General features: G+C 49.6%; 1 protein-coding gene across 3 annotated transcripts in view; it reads left to right on the top strand.

The window, feature by feature from the left end:
• The window catches only part of ADAM12 (ADAM metallopeptidase domain 12), a 381,565-nt gene that overhangs the window by 317,541 nt on the left and 46,275 nt on the right, over positions 1-17,749 (top strand). For all 3 annotated transcript variants that reach the window (XM_043926044.1, XM_043926045.1, XM_043926043.1), the window contains exons 13-14: positions 2,744-2,833; positions 4,351-4,546. In XM_043926044.1, coding sequence (XP_043781979.1) covers positions 2,744-2,833; positions 4,351-4,546 — 286 coding nt within the window. The remainder of the gene's footprint in view (positions 1-2,743; positions 2,834-4,350; positions 4,547-17,749) is intronic.

Raw genomic sequence — 17,749 nt, 5'->3', positions numbered from 1 at the left:
AAATCCTTGAGTGCCTGAAATTTGCCACTGGTGTTGTGATCTTCTCTTTTACCCCCATCAAAGAGTCGTTCAGCTTTGACAGGGGGGTTACTATCTCTCCCGACAACTTAGTGCCTTGCAGGACAGATTTTGATGAAATCAAACTCCTTGCTTAGGCAGAGCTATACTCTCCCTGCATGTTATTCTATGTGTAGGGCCCTCATTTAATAAGTCCTTGATATCTGAAGAGAACTCTCATTCTATTCATCCAGAGTTCTTTCTCCCAAGAAATCTTTGAAAGTCACGGGCAAGCTTTTTGCCTCAATTTTTAGTTTTCTAATGTTTAATTTTTTTTATTTGTTTACTTCTTAAGATTTAAGGTCACACTGTGCTCCGATGGTATGAAAGCCCATTTCCAGTTTCCAAACTGACTATTACTTTAGTGAACCTGGGTTCTTTATTCCCCTACTCAGCGCTCAAGCACTGTAAATAACCATCACACCTTTGTTTCCTATCGGCCCATGTATCCCCTGGACCGTAAAGCACTCTAGCATCGCCACCTTGGTGAGTAAATGGGTCAGAACCACTGCCCCAGCTCACAACGGGAACCAGCTGGTGCTCCCAGAAATAATGGCCACTCTTTTCAAGAAGATGCACTGTTGTCTCAGCCCAGTTCATGGTGACTGAGAACCTCTCTCTACTACCTACAACCCAAGAATGACAATTAGGGCATTTGCTGAAAATCCTCTCACAGCTTCATTACTCTTCAGTCGTTGGGAGGCTGAGTTTGTCGACTCTGCTGAACTTCTCTATTGAATACTAAAATAATAGCTGCATCAACGGATGAAGCATTTGTCCCTTCTGATAAACAGAGTTCTGCAGAAGAAATAGATTCTGGGTAGTTAAAAGGCAAGTGAGTGCTGAAGCCTTGAGTCCAGGACGTTAGATTTATATCCACCATAAGGGTATTCTGACAACTCGCTCATTCTTCCAAGCTAATAGGGTTGAAAACGCAGCCTTATCTCCTTGTTTAAAGTCAATTGCATGCCAGTAGCTTGCAAATATCTTTTAAACTTAGTTATCTTGCTCACATTATCAATCCCTTTTGAAGTCAAAACCATGCTACTTGGCTTCATTTCCATTTGAACATCTGTGTATATTATTTAGTAGTTTCATGGCGGGGGGAGGCTTGGGACCTGGTTCTTAGAGGATCTTACAAACCAGTTTTAGGATGGCTGATATACCTTAGAAATGCAAGGAAGTCTGTAATGTGTCATTGGCCCATGTGTCATCAGAAGAGCCATTTAGACTATACGTACAGACAGCGTCACTATACGTCTGGTGGCACTGGTCAGGAGTACCACTGATGGACTCCGTTTATAAAAACACAACAAGTTCCTGAATGTTTTAGGATTGTAAATCCATGAGTTAGAAATCCTTACTGTCCTGAAAGTTACAGTGTTGGCTTCTGGTTGGCAGTTTTCTCTTCCTGTATATATTACACACTCTGGATGTTTATAAAGTCCTTGAGCAAATTTAAAATTGAATATGTGGGTGTATGTGTAATAGGAGTGAGCAGTCACTGGGAACATCATTCATAGAGTTTTACACTGGATACAGTTGAGATATCCTGGTTGAGCCATAATTCTTCTGGATTATCAACGTTTTATTCATTGCATTTATGATACTGATGATAAATTCATTCATGGGAAATGCTTTGGGGAGTAAACTGTTACACTATGAAAATAGTATGTGATGGGCCTGTAGCCAATAATATATAAATTCTTCAGCACACACCCTATATTAGAGAAAATAAAAGGACATTGGTCAATTCAATTCTGAAGACTCTGTGGAACTCCTCTTTCTAATGGCAATTCAATTTCTTCTAAAATGTGTCAACTCCAAGTTACCAGAATGTCCTAAAGCACACGATGTCGTAAATACACTGAATAGATATGTGCAGGCCTTCTGTCGAGAACTAAGCAAAACTATAGCCTCTTGTTTCTTTATGCTAGAAAACATTGAGTACCTGTGAAATGCAGCGTAACACAGGAGCTCACTTCCTCTCTCGTGTTTATTTCAGAGAGGACCATCCATCTACTATTTGATCTGTTTAAATCCCTTGCAAATCTATGGGCACAGCCCACAGACCTCCTTCCGGTCTCTTGCTCATTCTAAGGTGTTCTTTGACCTGGGGAGTGTCATGGTGGGTGAGACACCCTCCTTCTGCTGACCAAAAGTCCAGCTGCGGCTTCAGGCTAGACTGCTGTGGTTCAAACACAACTATTTTGACTTTATTTCCTGCCACTGTGCTCTAGGTTAAACTCTGGATCAGTCTTTGAAGAGTTAAGTTTGTATGCATCTATGGAGATTTTCAAACACGTTCAAAGGGCTCCAGTGATCCTTATCCCGGTCACTGCATTGAGGCCCGCGGTCATTACAGACATACACATGGCCCCACCCGCTGCCGATGCAAATGGCCTCTGGAGCCAGCCAGCCTTCTGTCCCAGTCCCTCACCCCATCGTGAAAGATGCTTGAGTGCTGCTGACTTTTCCCAGGGACACGCACTCCCAGGCACTTCATAAACACTTACCAGAAGCTCTGCTTTCTTCCAAAGGAAGCTAGTCCTCGGTCAGGCTGGTCTTCAGCTCAGGAGCCAGGCCCTCGGGTCCTTTCTTCCCTTTCCAGTCACTGACGGTGCGACCTTTGCTTTTGGTGAGCAGTGGCCCCCTGTGACCCTGTCAAACCTGTTCCCATCTCCAGGAATGTCAGAATCTCTGCTGCAATGCCACCACCTGTACCCTGAAGCCAGACGCTGTCTGCGCGCACGGACTGTGCTGTGAAAACTGCCGGGTGAGTCCTCCTGCTCCCAAGGTCCCCCAGGGGTTCTGCGGGTTCATCACCGTTGCAGGGCAAGCTACAGGGCAGGGTGATTTCCCAGCGCTCACTGCTGGGGAAACTGTGGCCCTTATCATGCAAGTTGGTACTCTACCTCCTACTTTTATTATCTTCTAATCTTTGTGTGAAATGCACATTTTAATGCTAAGTCATCTGCAAAAAAATTATTTATGAGCTGGAAAGGAATTGGACCAAAAAACTCAGGCTGCCCATTAACTGTTCTGGTCATGCTGTTGGAGGAAGTCTTCGAGAACCAGATCCCCCTCTCTCAGGGAGGACTCACATCAGGTCCCTCTGCTCCATCCCAAGAATGTCTGCCTGCTGACTGAGGCGCTGGGTGGGTTGTTCTCCAGGGACTTGGGTTCTCCACAACCTCAACATCTTGCTCTTGACGACCCCCGACAGAAGGTGCTGGCTGACCCAGCCCAGCCAAGTTGGCAGCTTTAGACTCTGCTGTTTTCTGCCATCCTGACTGCAATCGTGTTGGCAGTTCCATCGTTTGTCTCACTGTTCAGAGCTGAGATCTGGCAGAGTCGGAGTCTGAGCTTTTGATTCAGATGTTCCAAGGGTAGAGTTTTATTTCCTTTTAATTAAGCAATTGATCTTGACCTTCTGCTTGCAGGAAACTCCCTCTTAGCCACCCAGGCAGAGCGCAGTGTTTCCAAAGTGCATTGTGACATTTTACATTCAGCTTAAAGTATCCTTCACCCCTTTCCTGTGATTAGCTTATGGGGATGTTAAAGAAGCTGGCACCCCTGGCTTGCAGCTGCTGGTGGTGGAAGTCCCTGGAGAGGGGGCTTTGAGGCGGGGCTGGTCACTGGCTGTATAATGCCAGACAAGCCACCCTGAGCCATAAGCTCCTCAACCTCAAAAAGAGGAGGCATCGTTTGGATGGTTCCTAACATCCTGTGTGGCTCCTTGGTTTACTGCTTCTCTCCCTGCCCCTGTAAAGTCCTACAGACAAGCTTCCAGCTCAGTGATTTGATAGCAAAGTAAAATTACTGTTGCAAGTATGCCCTTGGAATGATTTTTGTCATCTTGCCCTCAAAAGTGAACACTTTAGGTGCAAATGTCATCTTAAAACAAGTGATGGTGTTGGTGACCAGAGATCTTGTTCTTAAGAATCAATGGGTCCGTCAGGCAGCACCCGACTCCCCGCCTCCTCCGAGGTCCAGCGGCCAGCAACCAGCTTATCTGCTCACCAGGAAACCCTGATGTTGCAGGAAATTAAAAAGAGCTGCACCTTAGTTTCCCCCACCACCCCACAGTGGAAAGGTGAACCCCAGAGCCCAGAGGGAGACTCGTTACTTAATGAGCTCTCCCTTCAGTGAAGGGAACTTCCTTTGAAGTCTGCACCCATCTACGTGAGGCTTCACGAGGGTGGCCCTGCTCCCATCTACCCGGAGTGTTACTGAGACCGCGCTTCCCCCTTTCCTACAGTCACTTGCTTATAACCCGCCCTGTCCTTGCAGCTGAAGCCGGCGGGAACCGCGTGTAGGGACCCCAGCAACGCCTGCGACCTCCCTGAGTTCTGCACGGGGGCCAGTCCTCACTGCCCGGCCAACGTGTACCTGCACGACGGGCACCCGTGCCAAGGGGTGGACGGCTACTGCTACAACGGCATCTGCCAGACCCACGAGCAGCAGTGCGTCACCCTCTGGGGACCAGGTACGTGGCCCCCACCAACCTGGGGGCTGAGGCTGTGAAGCCCGCCCTCTGTTTCCGTGAGCATTCCTCCCTGAGCGCGCTGTCCAGAACCTTCCTTCTGTTGGGCTGAAGCGACGGGCTTTGTGGTGGGACTGGGTCCTGCCGGGCACAGGGCACATAAAAGCGGGTGCTGTCTGGAGCCCGCCCCGAGGCACAGCAGAATGGTCTGGCCAGAGACACATGAGCACCTGCCGGGTGCCCTTGGGGAGACAGGGCCGAATCAGCCGGGACCACTGCCCTCAGATGGCTTAACGGGAAGCCGGGCAGGCAGACGGGAGAACATCCCCGCCCGCACCCCTGATTGTGTGCAAGTCCTTCTTGGCGCTTGAGTGACAGCCCCAGCCGCGGGCAGAGGGCGCCGGAGAGGACGTCGGTGCAGCCAGGGGGCGAGGGGAGAGGGGGTGGCCAGAGCCGAGCTGATGCATGAGTCTGTGACGGGGAAGGATGTTCAGAGGGAGGGCCCAGCGTGGGAGGCCTGGGCGCCAGAGGAAGAGCGTGGAGACAGGTGTTCAAGGGCCTTGAATGCCTTTTTGTTCTGAAAGCAGAGTGACAGAGGCTTGTGTCCCAGAAAAAAGCACCCAGGTGGGAAGGTGGCCAGGAAGCGGCCTCTGTGTGGTCGGGTCCCTGAGAGATGGTTCATCACTTCCTGCCCGTGGGCTGCTGGACCCGGGCTCAGCCTGGTTTGCGTAACCCTCCCAGGACAGGACGCCTGAGGTGGAGACAATGACCGCAGCTTTACGGAAGGCAGAAGCTCAGACTCAGAGGCTGGAAGTCATTTCCCAAGGTCGCAAGGCTGGGATTGTGACCCAGAGCCCAGCCCAGAGTTCCCACGCTGGGCCATCACCCCGAAGAGCCAGGCCTCGAGCCCAAGTTCCATAGAAGCTCTAATATCAAACGGATGCTCGGAAGTGAAAGGGGGCAGGGTGCATCCCCTGTGTGTCTCTCTCCTCCATTGTGCCATCTTCTGAGGCCTCGGGAGGGCCTCGGGCAGGGCGGCCCAGAGCAGGGGTCCGTCACCCCGGCATTGGCCCCTTGTTCCTGCGTCCAGGATTCTGACAGTCCCACAGCGGGTATTTTCCAAGACCGTGTCCCAGCGATCTTGTCTGTCTTCTGCCCCTTCCTGCTGGCTGCAGGGCGGCCTCGGTTCTGGCCGGAGGCCCCAGCTGTGGCAAGGCCACTGTGGTCAGTCAGGCCCAGGCAGGGGGCCAGGCCAGCTTGGGCTCTGTAGCGGGGAGAGAGCCGATGCAGGCCTCTGTCCGACTTTGGTGGTGGGTTTGGGGTTTAGGAGTGATGAGGGCAAACAACAGTGACTGAACCTCGGAGCCTGGGTTTGAAGCATGATGTAGAAGCAGTGGCCCGAGCGTGGAAGACAGAGCAGACGTTGCTTAGGACTGGGGGGCTCTCGTGGAGCCCACTGCCACCACCCTGCAACCAAGCCAGTGCCCCCGTGCACAGGGGGACCTTCTGACGGAGAAGAGAGCACAGCCCAGACGCTGCAACAAGGGGTTCACTGTGCCTCCATTTATCTCGTTCTCTGGAGAGTGCTTCCGAGGCCTTGGGCTTCACTGATGAGCCTCTTGTTCAGTCACTAAGTCGCATCTGACTCTTTGCGACCCAGTGGACTGTAGCCCGCCAGGCTTCCCTGTCCTTCACGGTCTCCTCGAGTTTGCTCAAACTCATGTCCATCGAGTCAGTGATGCCATCCAACCATCTCATCCTCTGTTGCCCCCTTCTCTTCCTGCCCTCAATCTTTCCCAGCATCAGGGGCTTTTCCAGTGAGTCAGCTGATGAACTCGGGCGGGTAGAAAGAGGAAGTGGTGGTGCCCGGAGCCTTAGTGCTTGGGCTCTGGAACCTGACCAGCACCCAGACCTCCTCCCCAGCTGGGCAAGAGGGCCTCCAGGCAAGGTAGGACTCACAGCTTCAAACGCTTCCCCGTGACAAGCGCCAAGGAGGCACTCACTGTCTACATGTCATGCGGCTGTTCGGGCTCTGAACGGCTGAGTGACCAGACACCTTTTAGCCGAGTGGGGTCACTTTGCGTCAGCGCTGCTGGCCCAGGCCAAACCTTTGTGGCCCGAAGCATCCCTAGTGGCCGTCCCTGCCCAGCCTCTCCCCAGAGTCGGTAATCTCCCCATCTTGAGTTACAGGGGACTTAGTTGCAATGCTCCCTTCCAAGGAGCGTTCCGTGGCCAGAGCACACACAGCACTCGGAGCTGTTGGAGCGAAGCGTGGCCTTCGGTGCCCTGCTGACTTAGAGCGTCTGGCCCCGGCTCCAGGGTGAGCTCAGACGGAGCCCCGAGGCTCTCTGAGCCCTGCCACCGAGTGACTCAGCTGGCGGCGGGCCTGTGATTCATGGTGACCGAGGCTGGTGTTCATTATCTCATCTGGTTAGTCCTTCTTGAGCTGCCTGACCAGAGAGAGAGAGGCAGACAGGCGGACAGACCTGACGGCGTGACTCACAGACTGAGCTTTTCAAGAGCAGAAACAGTAGGGAGTTACCTGCTTGGACCCACCACGTCCTTGCGAGCGAAGGTGGGGCCTGGCGCCCCAGGGTCTGGGCTGGCCCTTTCTCTCCCCTCCCACTCACCCTGGTGACGGAGGAGGCCCTTCCTTGCCCAGCAACAGGGGGCTTGTTCTGAGGGGTGTATGTCAGAAGCGCCCAGTTCCTGGAAATGACCGGCGTAGGGACTAGGTTGGGGGAGTCCTCCAGGCTGGTGGCTTCTTGGGATCCATCTCTCTTGACCTTCTTAGTACTTCCAGTCATCGCACTGACATCCTCAGGAGCATAGAGAACTTGGTTCCAGAAGCAGCAGGGGCTGTCTGAACCAGGGGGTTTCTTAAAAGCACCTTCAACCACCGCTTTGCTAATGTGGGGTGTTCCTTTCCTTATTATCAGTGTGACAGCCTCGCTCTCCAGTTCAAGGGCTCTGGGTGAGCTTCCTGTGTCTGCTGTCACAGCGGCTGATGACACCACGCATTTATCATCTTCTAGTTCCTGGAGTCAGAAGTCCTAAAATCAAGATGCTGGCAGGGAAGTGTTACCTTCAGAGGCTCTGGGGGAGCATCTGTTGGTTGGCCTTTTCCAGCTTTGAGGGGCTGCCTGCAATTCTTGGCTCGTGGCCCCTTTATCTGCCTTCAAAACCAGCAGTACAGAATCTTCAAATCTCTGTCTCTGTGACTTTCGCTTCTGTGGTCAGATCTTTGTCTCTGACTTTGATCCTCTGCCTCCCTCTTACAATGACCCTTGGGATTATATTGGACCATCCAGGTTGCCCAGCATCATTTCCCATCTCAATTTCTTAATCACATCCTCAAAGTCCCTTCTGCCGAGTTAGGTCGCATAGTCACAGGGTTCAAGGATTAGGACGTAAGGCCCTCTTGGGGGTCCGGAGGCATTGAATGGACCACTTTCTAAAAGGGTGACCTTCAGCAAGTTACCCAGCCTTCTTGTGCCTCGTGTGTAAAATGGGGAGAGTAATACGCCTACTGCGTAGGTATTTTGTTGTCCTCTACTGTAACTTGTCTATTTCATGTCTATGAATATATTACACGTATATAGTAGTGTGCAGTAGCTTGCAGCTTGCACAGTGCCTGGGGCTGTGGGGAAGGCCGTGATCTGGTGGGAAAAGAGGAGGGACTTGGGCTCAGCCTGGGGCAGGGTTGGCGGGGGTGGTGGTAAGAGCAGGAAGGATCCTAAACAAGGTTGCCCTGGAGTAGTCACCGCCAGGGTAGGAGAGGAAGGGAATTCCTGTGTCCAGAACATCAGGGGCCGAGGTGCACAGGAGCAGGGGCCCATCCCAGGGGACCCACAGGCTCTTGTGCTTGTCCAGAGCTTGGCCTGTGACTTGGAGAACAGAGAGCCCTGTCTCCCACCCCGTACTCTCATTCGATAACTATTCAACCATGTCCTGCTCTTGTGAGTTGCTGACCAAGAGCCCTGGTCCTGCCAGAGGGTCACACTTCCCACAGCCCCAGTGCACTCCCGCCTGGGACCTGCAGTAGAGTCAGGATGTGACCGTCACAGTTCCGGGGGTCAGGGGTCACTTCCTCTGCCAGGTCCCGGCCGGCTAGCTGCAGCAGGCAGAGAGCAGCATGTTGCTGTGTTACTGTGGTCGGTTTGCATTAACTTTTCATGATTCAGAAGAGGAAAACTTATTGTCAAGGATGCAGTGAGTTCAGGATATAGTCTTTCATTTCCCAGCCTTTATCAAATGCTCTGGGATCGGGACCATGTGTGCTTTGGGGTCACTTTCAGGCCCCTAGGGAGCCCAGTGACTCAGAAATCTAGGGCACTTGCTCGGCTGGCCCCTGCCGCTGGCATCCAAGTAACCTGGCCAGCATCATCTGTTACATTCAGGAAATCATCAGTTACTCACTCCCCAGATCTGGCTGCCCAAACACTGACCGAAGGAAGCCCTTCCTCCCAGCTAAACTAATTCCCTTTTGAGAGGGATGTTTCTCAATCCAGCCTTAGATTTCAATAAAATAATCCTGCTTCCAAATCTTTCTACAAATAAAATGATAGAAAATTCAAAACATATGCCTGCAACTCCTAGCTAGCAAAGTAGTATAGTTTTAGAATACTTTTTGTAAGGGTTGTTCATCTGCTTGCTCTTCTGATGATTATGGTTGATGGTATTCTTGTCGGCTTGGAATTGACATTTTTTCCCCCATTGATGTTTCTCCCACAAATCTTGCATCTCAAGACTTTATCGTAAATGTTACCTGCAGCTCAAACCGGACCTTGTATTTAGCCCTCTGTCCGCTTAAGGCTTAATAGCCACAAAGATTTTCTGTCAATGCGACATGACCTTAAACATTTCCTTCTGAAATACAGCTGTATATGTTTCTTCAGGCAGAAAATTTACTTTTGCCAATGTTGTTTATCTGAACCACTAGCATGATAACTGAAAACGTTACTTGGAAATTAATCTTGCAGATAACTGTGTGTCTAGAGCCACAAACAATCTGCATCAAGGAAATTCTGAAATTATCTTAGTTTTATCTATCTTATCACTCACCAGAAAATAGCGTCACCTGATTGATGTGGTGTGAGCTGGTCAGACGATTTTTACGGGCCCGGTGCCTTTGCAGTGTTTATCTGCAAGGCTGGTTTATTTTTACTTTTTTAATTTATTTTATTTGTGGCTGTGCTGGATCTTGGTGGTGGTGCCGGCTCTGCTCTGGTTGCTGCGGGCGGGGCTGCTCTCTGGTTGTGGTGCTCGGGCTTCTTACTGTGGTGGCTTCTCTTGCTGCAGAGCGTGGGCTCCAGGGCACACGGCCTTCAGTACTGTGGCACGTATGTTCAGTAATTGTGGCCCCGGGCTCTAGGGCACAAGCTCAGCAGTTGTGGTGCAGGGGCTTCGTTGTTCTGTGGCATGTGGGATCTTCCCGGACCAGGAATGGAACCCATGTCTCCCGCATCAGCCGGTGAATTCTTTAGCACTGCGCCACCGGGGAAGCCCAGCAAGGCTGGTTTAGATGAGTTTCTTTATGACCACACACCTGGGACAGTACGTTTACGAACATCCACAGGTCAAGTGGCTATAGATGGGAAGAAGAGTGATCTTTGCCAAGAGTCATAGTGTTTAGGAGGCAGGAAAGTCTCTTTTTTTTTTTGTTCCCTTGCACAAGAAGGAAATGACACAATGTATTTGCTGGGGCTCTGTTTTTCCAGGGAGGTAAAGGTCAGTGTGGAGAAGAGAAACACAGGGAGGACTGTGAGAAGGACAAGCAGGCTGCGGTCACTTGTGAAGATGCCTTTGTGGACATTAGCAACAGGGGCTGGGATGTTAGTGATGGGAGGAGGAGCCGGCGCAACTGAACTGGGGACCTGCATTTGCAAAACGGAGTCATTTTAAGGAAATGTTGTTGTTTAGTCGCTAAGTCGTGTCTGACTCTTTGGCGACCCTATGGACTATGGTCCACCAGGCTCCGCTGTCCATGGGATTTCCCAGGCAAGAATACTGGAGTGGGTTGCCATTTCCTTCTGCAAGGGATCTTCCCAATCCAGGGATCAAACCTGCATTGGCAGGCAGATTCTTTACCCCTGAGCCACAAAGGAAAACCCTAAGGAAAGGTTAGATCACATAAATTGTGGGTTTAATACAAGATGTCATCATCTCTCTTTCAAAAGACATAATGACATCAGAAACTTCCAAATCACAGGTTATATCACTCTGAAGATAAACCTGGTAATTAAACTCCATCACTTCTTGTAGAATGATAAAATACAGGACGATGTCAAAATTTCTTCTGAAAGGGTAAATTTCATCTTTGGATAATAGCAGAACATCTAAGTGTTCCATTATTAAAAATTCAAAGGCTGTAAATTGATGTAATATAGCAGTGATAAGAAAACCTGCCACTTTTTTTCATGAGACAGATATGAAGTCTCTCGTCTTCATGAAGACAGACATCTTTAGGTGCAGCAACTTTGAAGTCAGATCTGTACGTTTATAACATCTTACCAGCAGATAGAAGTCATTTACACATTTTAAATTATTGACCCTTCTGTCTCTAAGATAAACGCCGGCTGGCTGGTTCCACTCTCTTGACTGTCCTTCCTGGGGTCTGTAGGTCCTGACGGCCAGGGTGCTCAGGGAGTTTCTCTTGGTTTGCATCTTCTAGTCTGTTTCCTATAATGATGCTTTCTTTAATTATAAGCGTTGTCTCTGCTCCCAAGGTCAGCATGGAGCCCCCTTTCTGGTTTCCTTGCTTATAGGATTTTTTTTTAACTGTGTCTAAATGTTGAAGGAATGACAATTTTCCTTTCCAGAAAGTAAAATGTCTTGGGACTTTATATCTTCTTTCCTCTTAAGTGAAAGTGATGAAAGTGGAAGTCACTCAGTTGTGTCCGACTGTTTGAGACCCCCATGAATGTCTATGGAATTCTCCAGGCAAGAATAGTGAAGTGGGTAGCCTTTCCCTTCTCCAGGGGATCTTCCCAACCCAGGGATTAAACCCAGGTCTCCCACATTGCAGGCAGATTCTTTACCAGCTGAGCTACCAGGGAAGCCCAAGAATACTGGACTAGGGATCGAACCTAGGTCTGCTGTATTGCGGGCAGATTCTTTGCCAGCTGAACCACTGGGGAAGCCCAAGAATACTGGAGTGGGTAGCCTATCCCTTCTCCAGTGAATCTTCCTGACCCAGGAATTGAACCGGGGTCTCCCACATTGCAGGCAGCTTCTTTACCAACTGAGCTATCAGGGAAGGCAGCATGGTAATACGTCATTCGATGTAAATGAATAAGTGAAGACCCAGACAAGGCAGGCCAGGAAACTGTGTTTATTTACCAAGATGCTTTGTTCTGTGGGAACCACAACTGACTTCCTATAGGGAGGGGGGTAGAGACAGGATGTGCTTTCCCTAAATTGGGTTCCCTCTGGTTTTCACTCATTCATTCTTGGGACACACTTGCTCTGTGCAGGCCAGAGGCACCTTCTCAATCCACAGGGGGTTTTACAGTGAGACCAGAGCCTCCAACCATTGCAAGAGGCAAATGTGATGAATGGGAGGTGGGGACAGCCCTCCAGGGTGAGTGAGAGCAGAGGGTCCCCAGGCTCAGGGAAGAGTGGTAATGGGGGAGACCCCGAAGGGCACAGCCAGCGGTCCCAGGAGCAGAGCAGCCCAGGCCCCTCGTCCGCCGACTCCAGCAGTCAGCTTCCAAGGAAGATGCTGATGTCCTGGCTTTGCTCCTATATCTAGCAGTGACCTAAACTTATTACTGGTGACATGGAGCAGTCTCAGGGGCCAGACTTGAATTTCATGCCCATCCTTTTGACGTTGGTTGGGAAAGTTAGCCCCACTTGAACCGTAAAAAGTGGATTTTTCTGTAAGACAAGGGGTTTCCGTTCCTAGAAAAAGGGATATGAGAGAGATGTTAGACCAAACAAACAATTTCACAAGTCTCCTTTTCTGCAATTTGTTTTCACAAATCTCTATGGTTGCTCCAAACCAGTGGAGGAAACTGCTCAGTGGGGACCGAGCAGTCCCCACCTCTAGCTGGGGGCGTGCTGGCCTCAGGAGGTGGCCCCAAACCCTGGGACACTGTCCTACAGCCTGAGATCGGAGGTGAGACAGCAATGGAGTATGCTGTGATCTGGATCAAGTTTCAGCTGCTTATATACTTTTTCATTTATTTTAAGTTTCATTTATTAAACTCTTTGGTCTTTTTTTTGGTTTTTTATTGAGCTTTTTATTTTGTGTTGGGGTGCAGCCGATGAACAATGTTGTGATCATTTCATGTGAATGGCTAGGGGATTCAGACACACATACACATGGATCCTTTCTCCCCCAGATCCCCCTCCCTTCTAGGGCTGCCTTGTAACGTTGAGTTAGAGTTTCCTGTGCTTTTCAGTAGGTCCTTGTCGGTTATCCATTTTAAATACAGCAGTATGTACATGTCCATCCCAAACTCCCTAACTATCCTTCGCCTTGACAACCATCATTTTGTTCTCTTAAGTTTGTGAGTCTCTCTCTGGTTTGTAAGTAAGTTCATTTGTATCATTTCTTGTTAGATTCCACATAGAAGGGATGTCACATGATATTTCTCCTTCTCTGTAAACCCCTTGTCTTTAAACATCCATGTTTCTCAGGCAAGGCTTCTCATCCCAACGTGGAGACTTCAGGATAAGAAGTGTTAGTCAACTGGATGGGAACCAGCATGATAAATAGGGTTCTGCCCCACCCTCCTCTGACCTCTGTCACTCACCTTCCCCGCTCCACTGAAACAACAGCAGTTTCAGAGTATTGATGAGATGAAAGTTGATGAACGTTTTCAATCCCGAGGTGCTTGAGGATGGAGATGCGAAAGATCTTGTCCATCGAGTTTGACCACGAATCACCCATCAGAGTGTCCTTACCCTTAATCCTCTAGATGAAAAGCTGGAGTATATGACAAAGGGTCTGGTGTGCATTCTGATCTCTGACTTCACAGAGAGATCGCTCTATCCCCGTGTTGTATGTAGCCAATGAAATCATGACCCGCTGCGCATGCGGACTGAGTTTCCTTTGGCACGTTGTGGCCCACAGTGTCGGGGCTGTGCCCCGTTGATGACATGCCCCGCTGATGCATCAACAGCGAGGTGTGTCCTGTCATCTCCTGTTCCCTTGAGTTCCGGAGAAGAGCTGAAATGAGTAAACCTCTTGGAAACGGACAGTGACTGGTTTCTTGCAAGAGCCAGAAAGTTAACCTCTAGAACACTGCATTGTTGGAGCCACTGGGCAAATTCATCCCGGAGCGGAATCCACGTTACAGGTCAAACCCCACCGGCTTTGTTCCTTTGTTTGTGGCTGTGCTGGATCTTGGTGGTTGTGCCGGCTCTTCTTTAGTTGCTGCTGGCGGGGCTGCTCTCTGGTTGCGGTGCTCGGGCTTCTTACTGTGGCTTCTCTCGTTGCAGAGCGTGGGCTCCAGGGCACACGGGCTTCAGTACTGTGGCACGTGGGCTCAGTAACTGTGGTCCCCGGGCTCTAGGGCAGAAGCTCAGCAGCTGTGGTGCAGGGGCTTCGCTGTTCCGTGGCATGTGGGATCCTCCCGGACCAGGAATGGCTTCTACTGCCTGCCATCTCCAGCACAATACCTGGCAGTGGGGTGTCCAACAGATTGCATGTCGGGGATCCGAAGTGTCCCCATTCATTTAAACTGCGTCTGTTGGTTTAAGGGCGAGGAAAGGAATTCCAAGGGAAGACGCCCTGTGTTCCCAGGGTTCAGTGGAATGAAAGGAAATCAAACTCCAGTGTCTTTGCTTGAGGTCTCCTGCAGCCTCATTCAAAATGAGGCCGCAGTCTGTGCGCTGATATGCGCTTCTGGAGGAGCAGCCCAGGCTGGCTGGGGGAGTGCCCAGAAGGGGCACAGACTCGGGGCAGCAGGAACCCCACGCGCTGAAACAAGAGAAGAAGAGTTGGGTCGAGGGAAGCTGAGATCCCTGTTCTGTGCTCAGCCATGTCTGACTCTGCGACTCCACGGGCTGTAGCCCACCAGGCTCTTCTGTCCATAGGATTTCCCAGGCAAGAATACTGGAGTGGGTTTCCATTTCCTTCTCCAGGGAGATCTTCCTGACCCAGTGATCCAGTCTGCATCTCCTGCATCCCTTGCATTGCAGGTGGATTCTTGACCACTGAGCCATCCTGATATCGACTTAAAAAATGCTCCCAACCTGAGAGTTGAGAATTATGCTTTATTCACTGGGAATTTTTAGGACTTTCAAGCCTGGGAGGCAGCATCTCAAGTAACCCTGAGAAAACTGCTCTGAGGCGGTGAGGAGGGGCATCCAGGTTATACAGAAGTTTTTCAACCAAGGGCAGGTAGTGTGAGCATCAGAAGATCATTGCTAATTAAAGGAAAGCCAGATATCTCGAGTGGAGGGATTTCGTGCTTTTCTATGTATGGGAGGATGTAAGAGAATGGGCTCACTGTAATGATTCCTCGGATATGCACCTCAGTTGTCTGGGGAGGATGAGATGGTTGGATGGCATCACTGACCAATGGACATGAGTTTGAGTAAGCTCCAGGAGTTCGTGATGGACAGGGAAGCCTGGTGTGCTGCAGTCCATGGGGTCACAAAGAGTCAGACAGGACTGAGCAACTGAACTGAACTATCTGGGGCCAGCATCCTGTATTTTCACATCCTGAGTGCCCTTAGGGCTCACCAGCTCACCATCAATGGGGGCTGCAATTACTGATGACTGTGACATCCTTTGTTTACTGATGTGGTAAGAAATATTCCATTTCTCACTGAGCTATGACTATATTTTTATTTAACATGCAAAGTATGTACAAAATCTCCCAAATTTTCCATCGAGGAGATTCTCTTTCTTCCCCCTCATTTCCCAAGGTGCGGCCAGGAGTTGCTCACCCGATCATTCGACAGTCTGCACTGGCTTCCTGTGACGTGCTAGGCCCTAGGGATGACCCTCTGTGAAGGAAACAGGCGTGAAGCCCCCACCGACACCATCCGGAACTATTTTTTGGAACATTGCAAATGTGGCAAGGGTTGCAAACGAGGTCAGCTCCAAAGAGCTCTCCTCCCCTCACGTGTCTGCCATCCTTAACGTCCGCGGTCGAGCCGTCTCCTTCGCCATGTCTGGTGGCTGTCCTCAGTAGAAACAGGCTTACTGAGAGTCTAGGGGCCTCACTGAAACCTCAGGACAGGTGATGTCCTTGTCCTCATTGTACAAATGGAACGGTGTCTCAGGAGTTCCCCATAACGTGACCGGGGTCTCCTGGCTTGCAGGGCTGACACCAGATAAGCCCTGGATCTTCCAGCCCTGCAGCACAACCACTGACTGAGAAATCAGACATGAAGAGGCCTTCCCAAAGAAATCAAGACTTGATGAACATTTGTTTTTGTTTTTCTTAGATCTCGTGAATGCACGAATATAAAACAGTTTCCCCAAAAGATCAGTCATCAGAAAAAATGGTTTACTTACTGACCTCTTTTTTAAAATATTTATCGTATTGAAGTACAGTGGATTTACAGTGTTGTGTTAATTTCTGCTGTACAGTGAAGTGACGCAGTTATACGCATATTGACATTCTTTTCATCTTCTCCATCATGATTTATGACAAGATATCAAACACAGTTTCCTGTGCCATACAGTAGGAGCTATTTTTTATCCGTTCTATAGGTAATCGGCATCAGCTCACCCTAAACTCCCGATCCCTCTCTCCCCCCGCCGCGCCACTCCTCTCCCTCTGGGCCATCACAAGTCTGTTCTCTATGCCTATGAGTCTGTTCCTCTTTCACAGGTAATTTCATTTGTGGCATATTTTAGATGTCACGCATAAGTGGTATCATACGGTATTTGCCTTTCTTTTTCTGACTTCCTTTAGTATGAGCATCTCTAGGCCCACCCACGTCGCTGCAAGGGGCATGACCTCATTCATTCTTCTGGCTGAGTACTCCTGACCTCTTAATCTCTTGGTCGTATCTTGAATCTCACAGTTCAGCTGGGCATCCACGTTGGGTCTCATGAATCATTGCTGGTTTTAGGAGGTTCATTGAGGTCAACTGACAACACAGGTTTAAGAAAAGACAAGCCCACATTTATCACGTGTTTAATTACTAGTCCTAAGATGTGACTTCCTGCTTCTACTTTTTTTATTCTGGTAAAGCAACTTTTAAAAGCAACAGAATGGGTAATTAGGTTGTGGACAGCCTAAATATATACCCACTGAACAAATGGAAAAAGTAAAATCAGAAGACTCATTCTTGGGTGAGTGGTCACTTGTGCCTAAAAAGATTTCCCGTGACAGCAACACGACAGAATAGAACGGATCAGCATCAAAATAACCGGCGAATGAAAGGGATGTGCCATGGGAAGCAAAGACTTTTTAAACCATTTTATGGAGCCATGATTGACATGCAAAAAGCTGTGCCTATTTAATGTGAACACCTTGATGGGTTCGGAGATAAGCGTACACTTTTGAAATCACGCCCACAATCCGTGCCGTAAACATGTCCACCACCTCTGAACTATTCCTCCCACCCTCTTAATTTACTTTTATGTGTATGTGATGAGAACACTGCACAGATAAGATTTACCCTCTTAGAAAATTTTTAAATATACAATATAGTGTTAGTAACTATAGGCACTGTGCCGTACAGTCAGTCTCTAGAATGAATTCATTTTGCGTAACTGAAGCTTTGTACCCTTGGACTAAGGTACCTCCCTCTTGCCTGCTCCCTGCAGCCCCTGGAAATGACCTTCTTACCCTGTGTGTCTGTGGGTTCAACTCTTAGATTCTGTGATCATGCAGTATCTGTCTTCCTGTGTCTGACTTCTTTCCCTCAGCATACTGTCCTCCAGGTTCGTCCATATTGTCACAAATGGCAGTTTCCTTCTTTTTAAAGACTGAGGGGTGTTCACGTATACATATCTGAGGTTTCCTCGGTGGCTCTCCTGACTGCAAGGCAGGAGACACATGTTCGATCCGTGGGTGGGGAAGATCCCCTGGAGGAGGGCATGGCAACCCACTCCAGTATTCTTGCCTGGAGGATCCCCATGGACAGAGGAGCCTGGAGGGCTACAGTCCGCGGGGTTGCAAAGAGTCAGACACAGCTGAAGCGACTGAGCAGGCACGCAGACATGCTTACCACATTTTCTTTATCCATTCATCCGTCAGTGGACACTTGAGTTGTTTCTATGTCTTGGCTCCT

The sequence above is a fragment of the Cervus elaphus genome, chromosome 15, assembly GCF_910594005.1.
Source record: "Cervus elaphus chromosome 15, mCerEla1.1, whole genome shotgun sequence".
Classification (NCBI taxonomy): Eukaryota; Metazoa; Chordata; class Mammalia; order Artiodactyla; family Cervidae; genus Cervus; species Cervus elaphus.
Note: the sequence above shows the minus strand (reverse complement) of the source record. Positions and strands in the feature narration are given on the sequence as shown.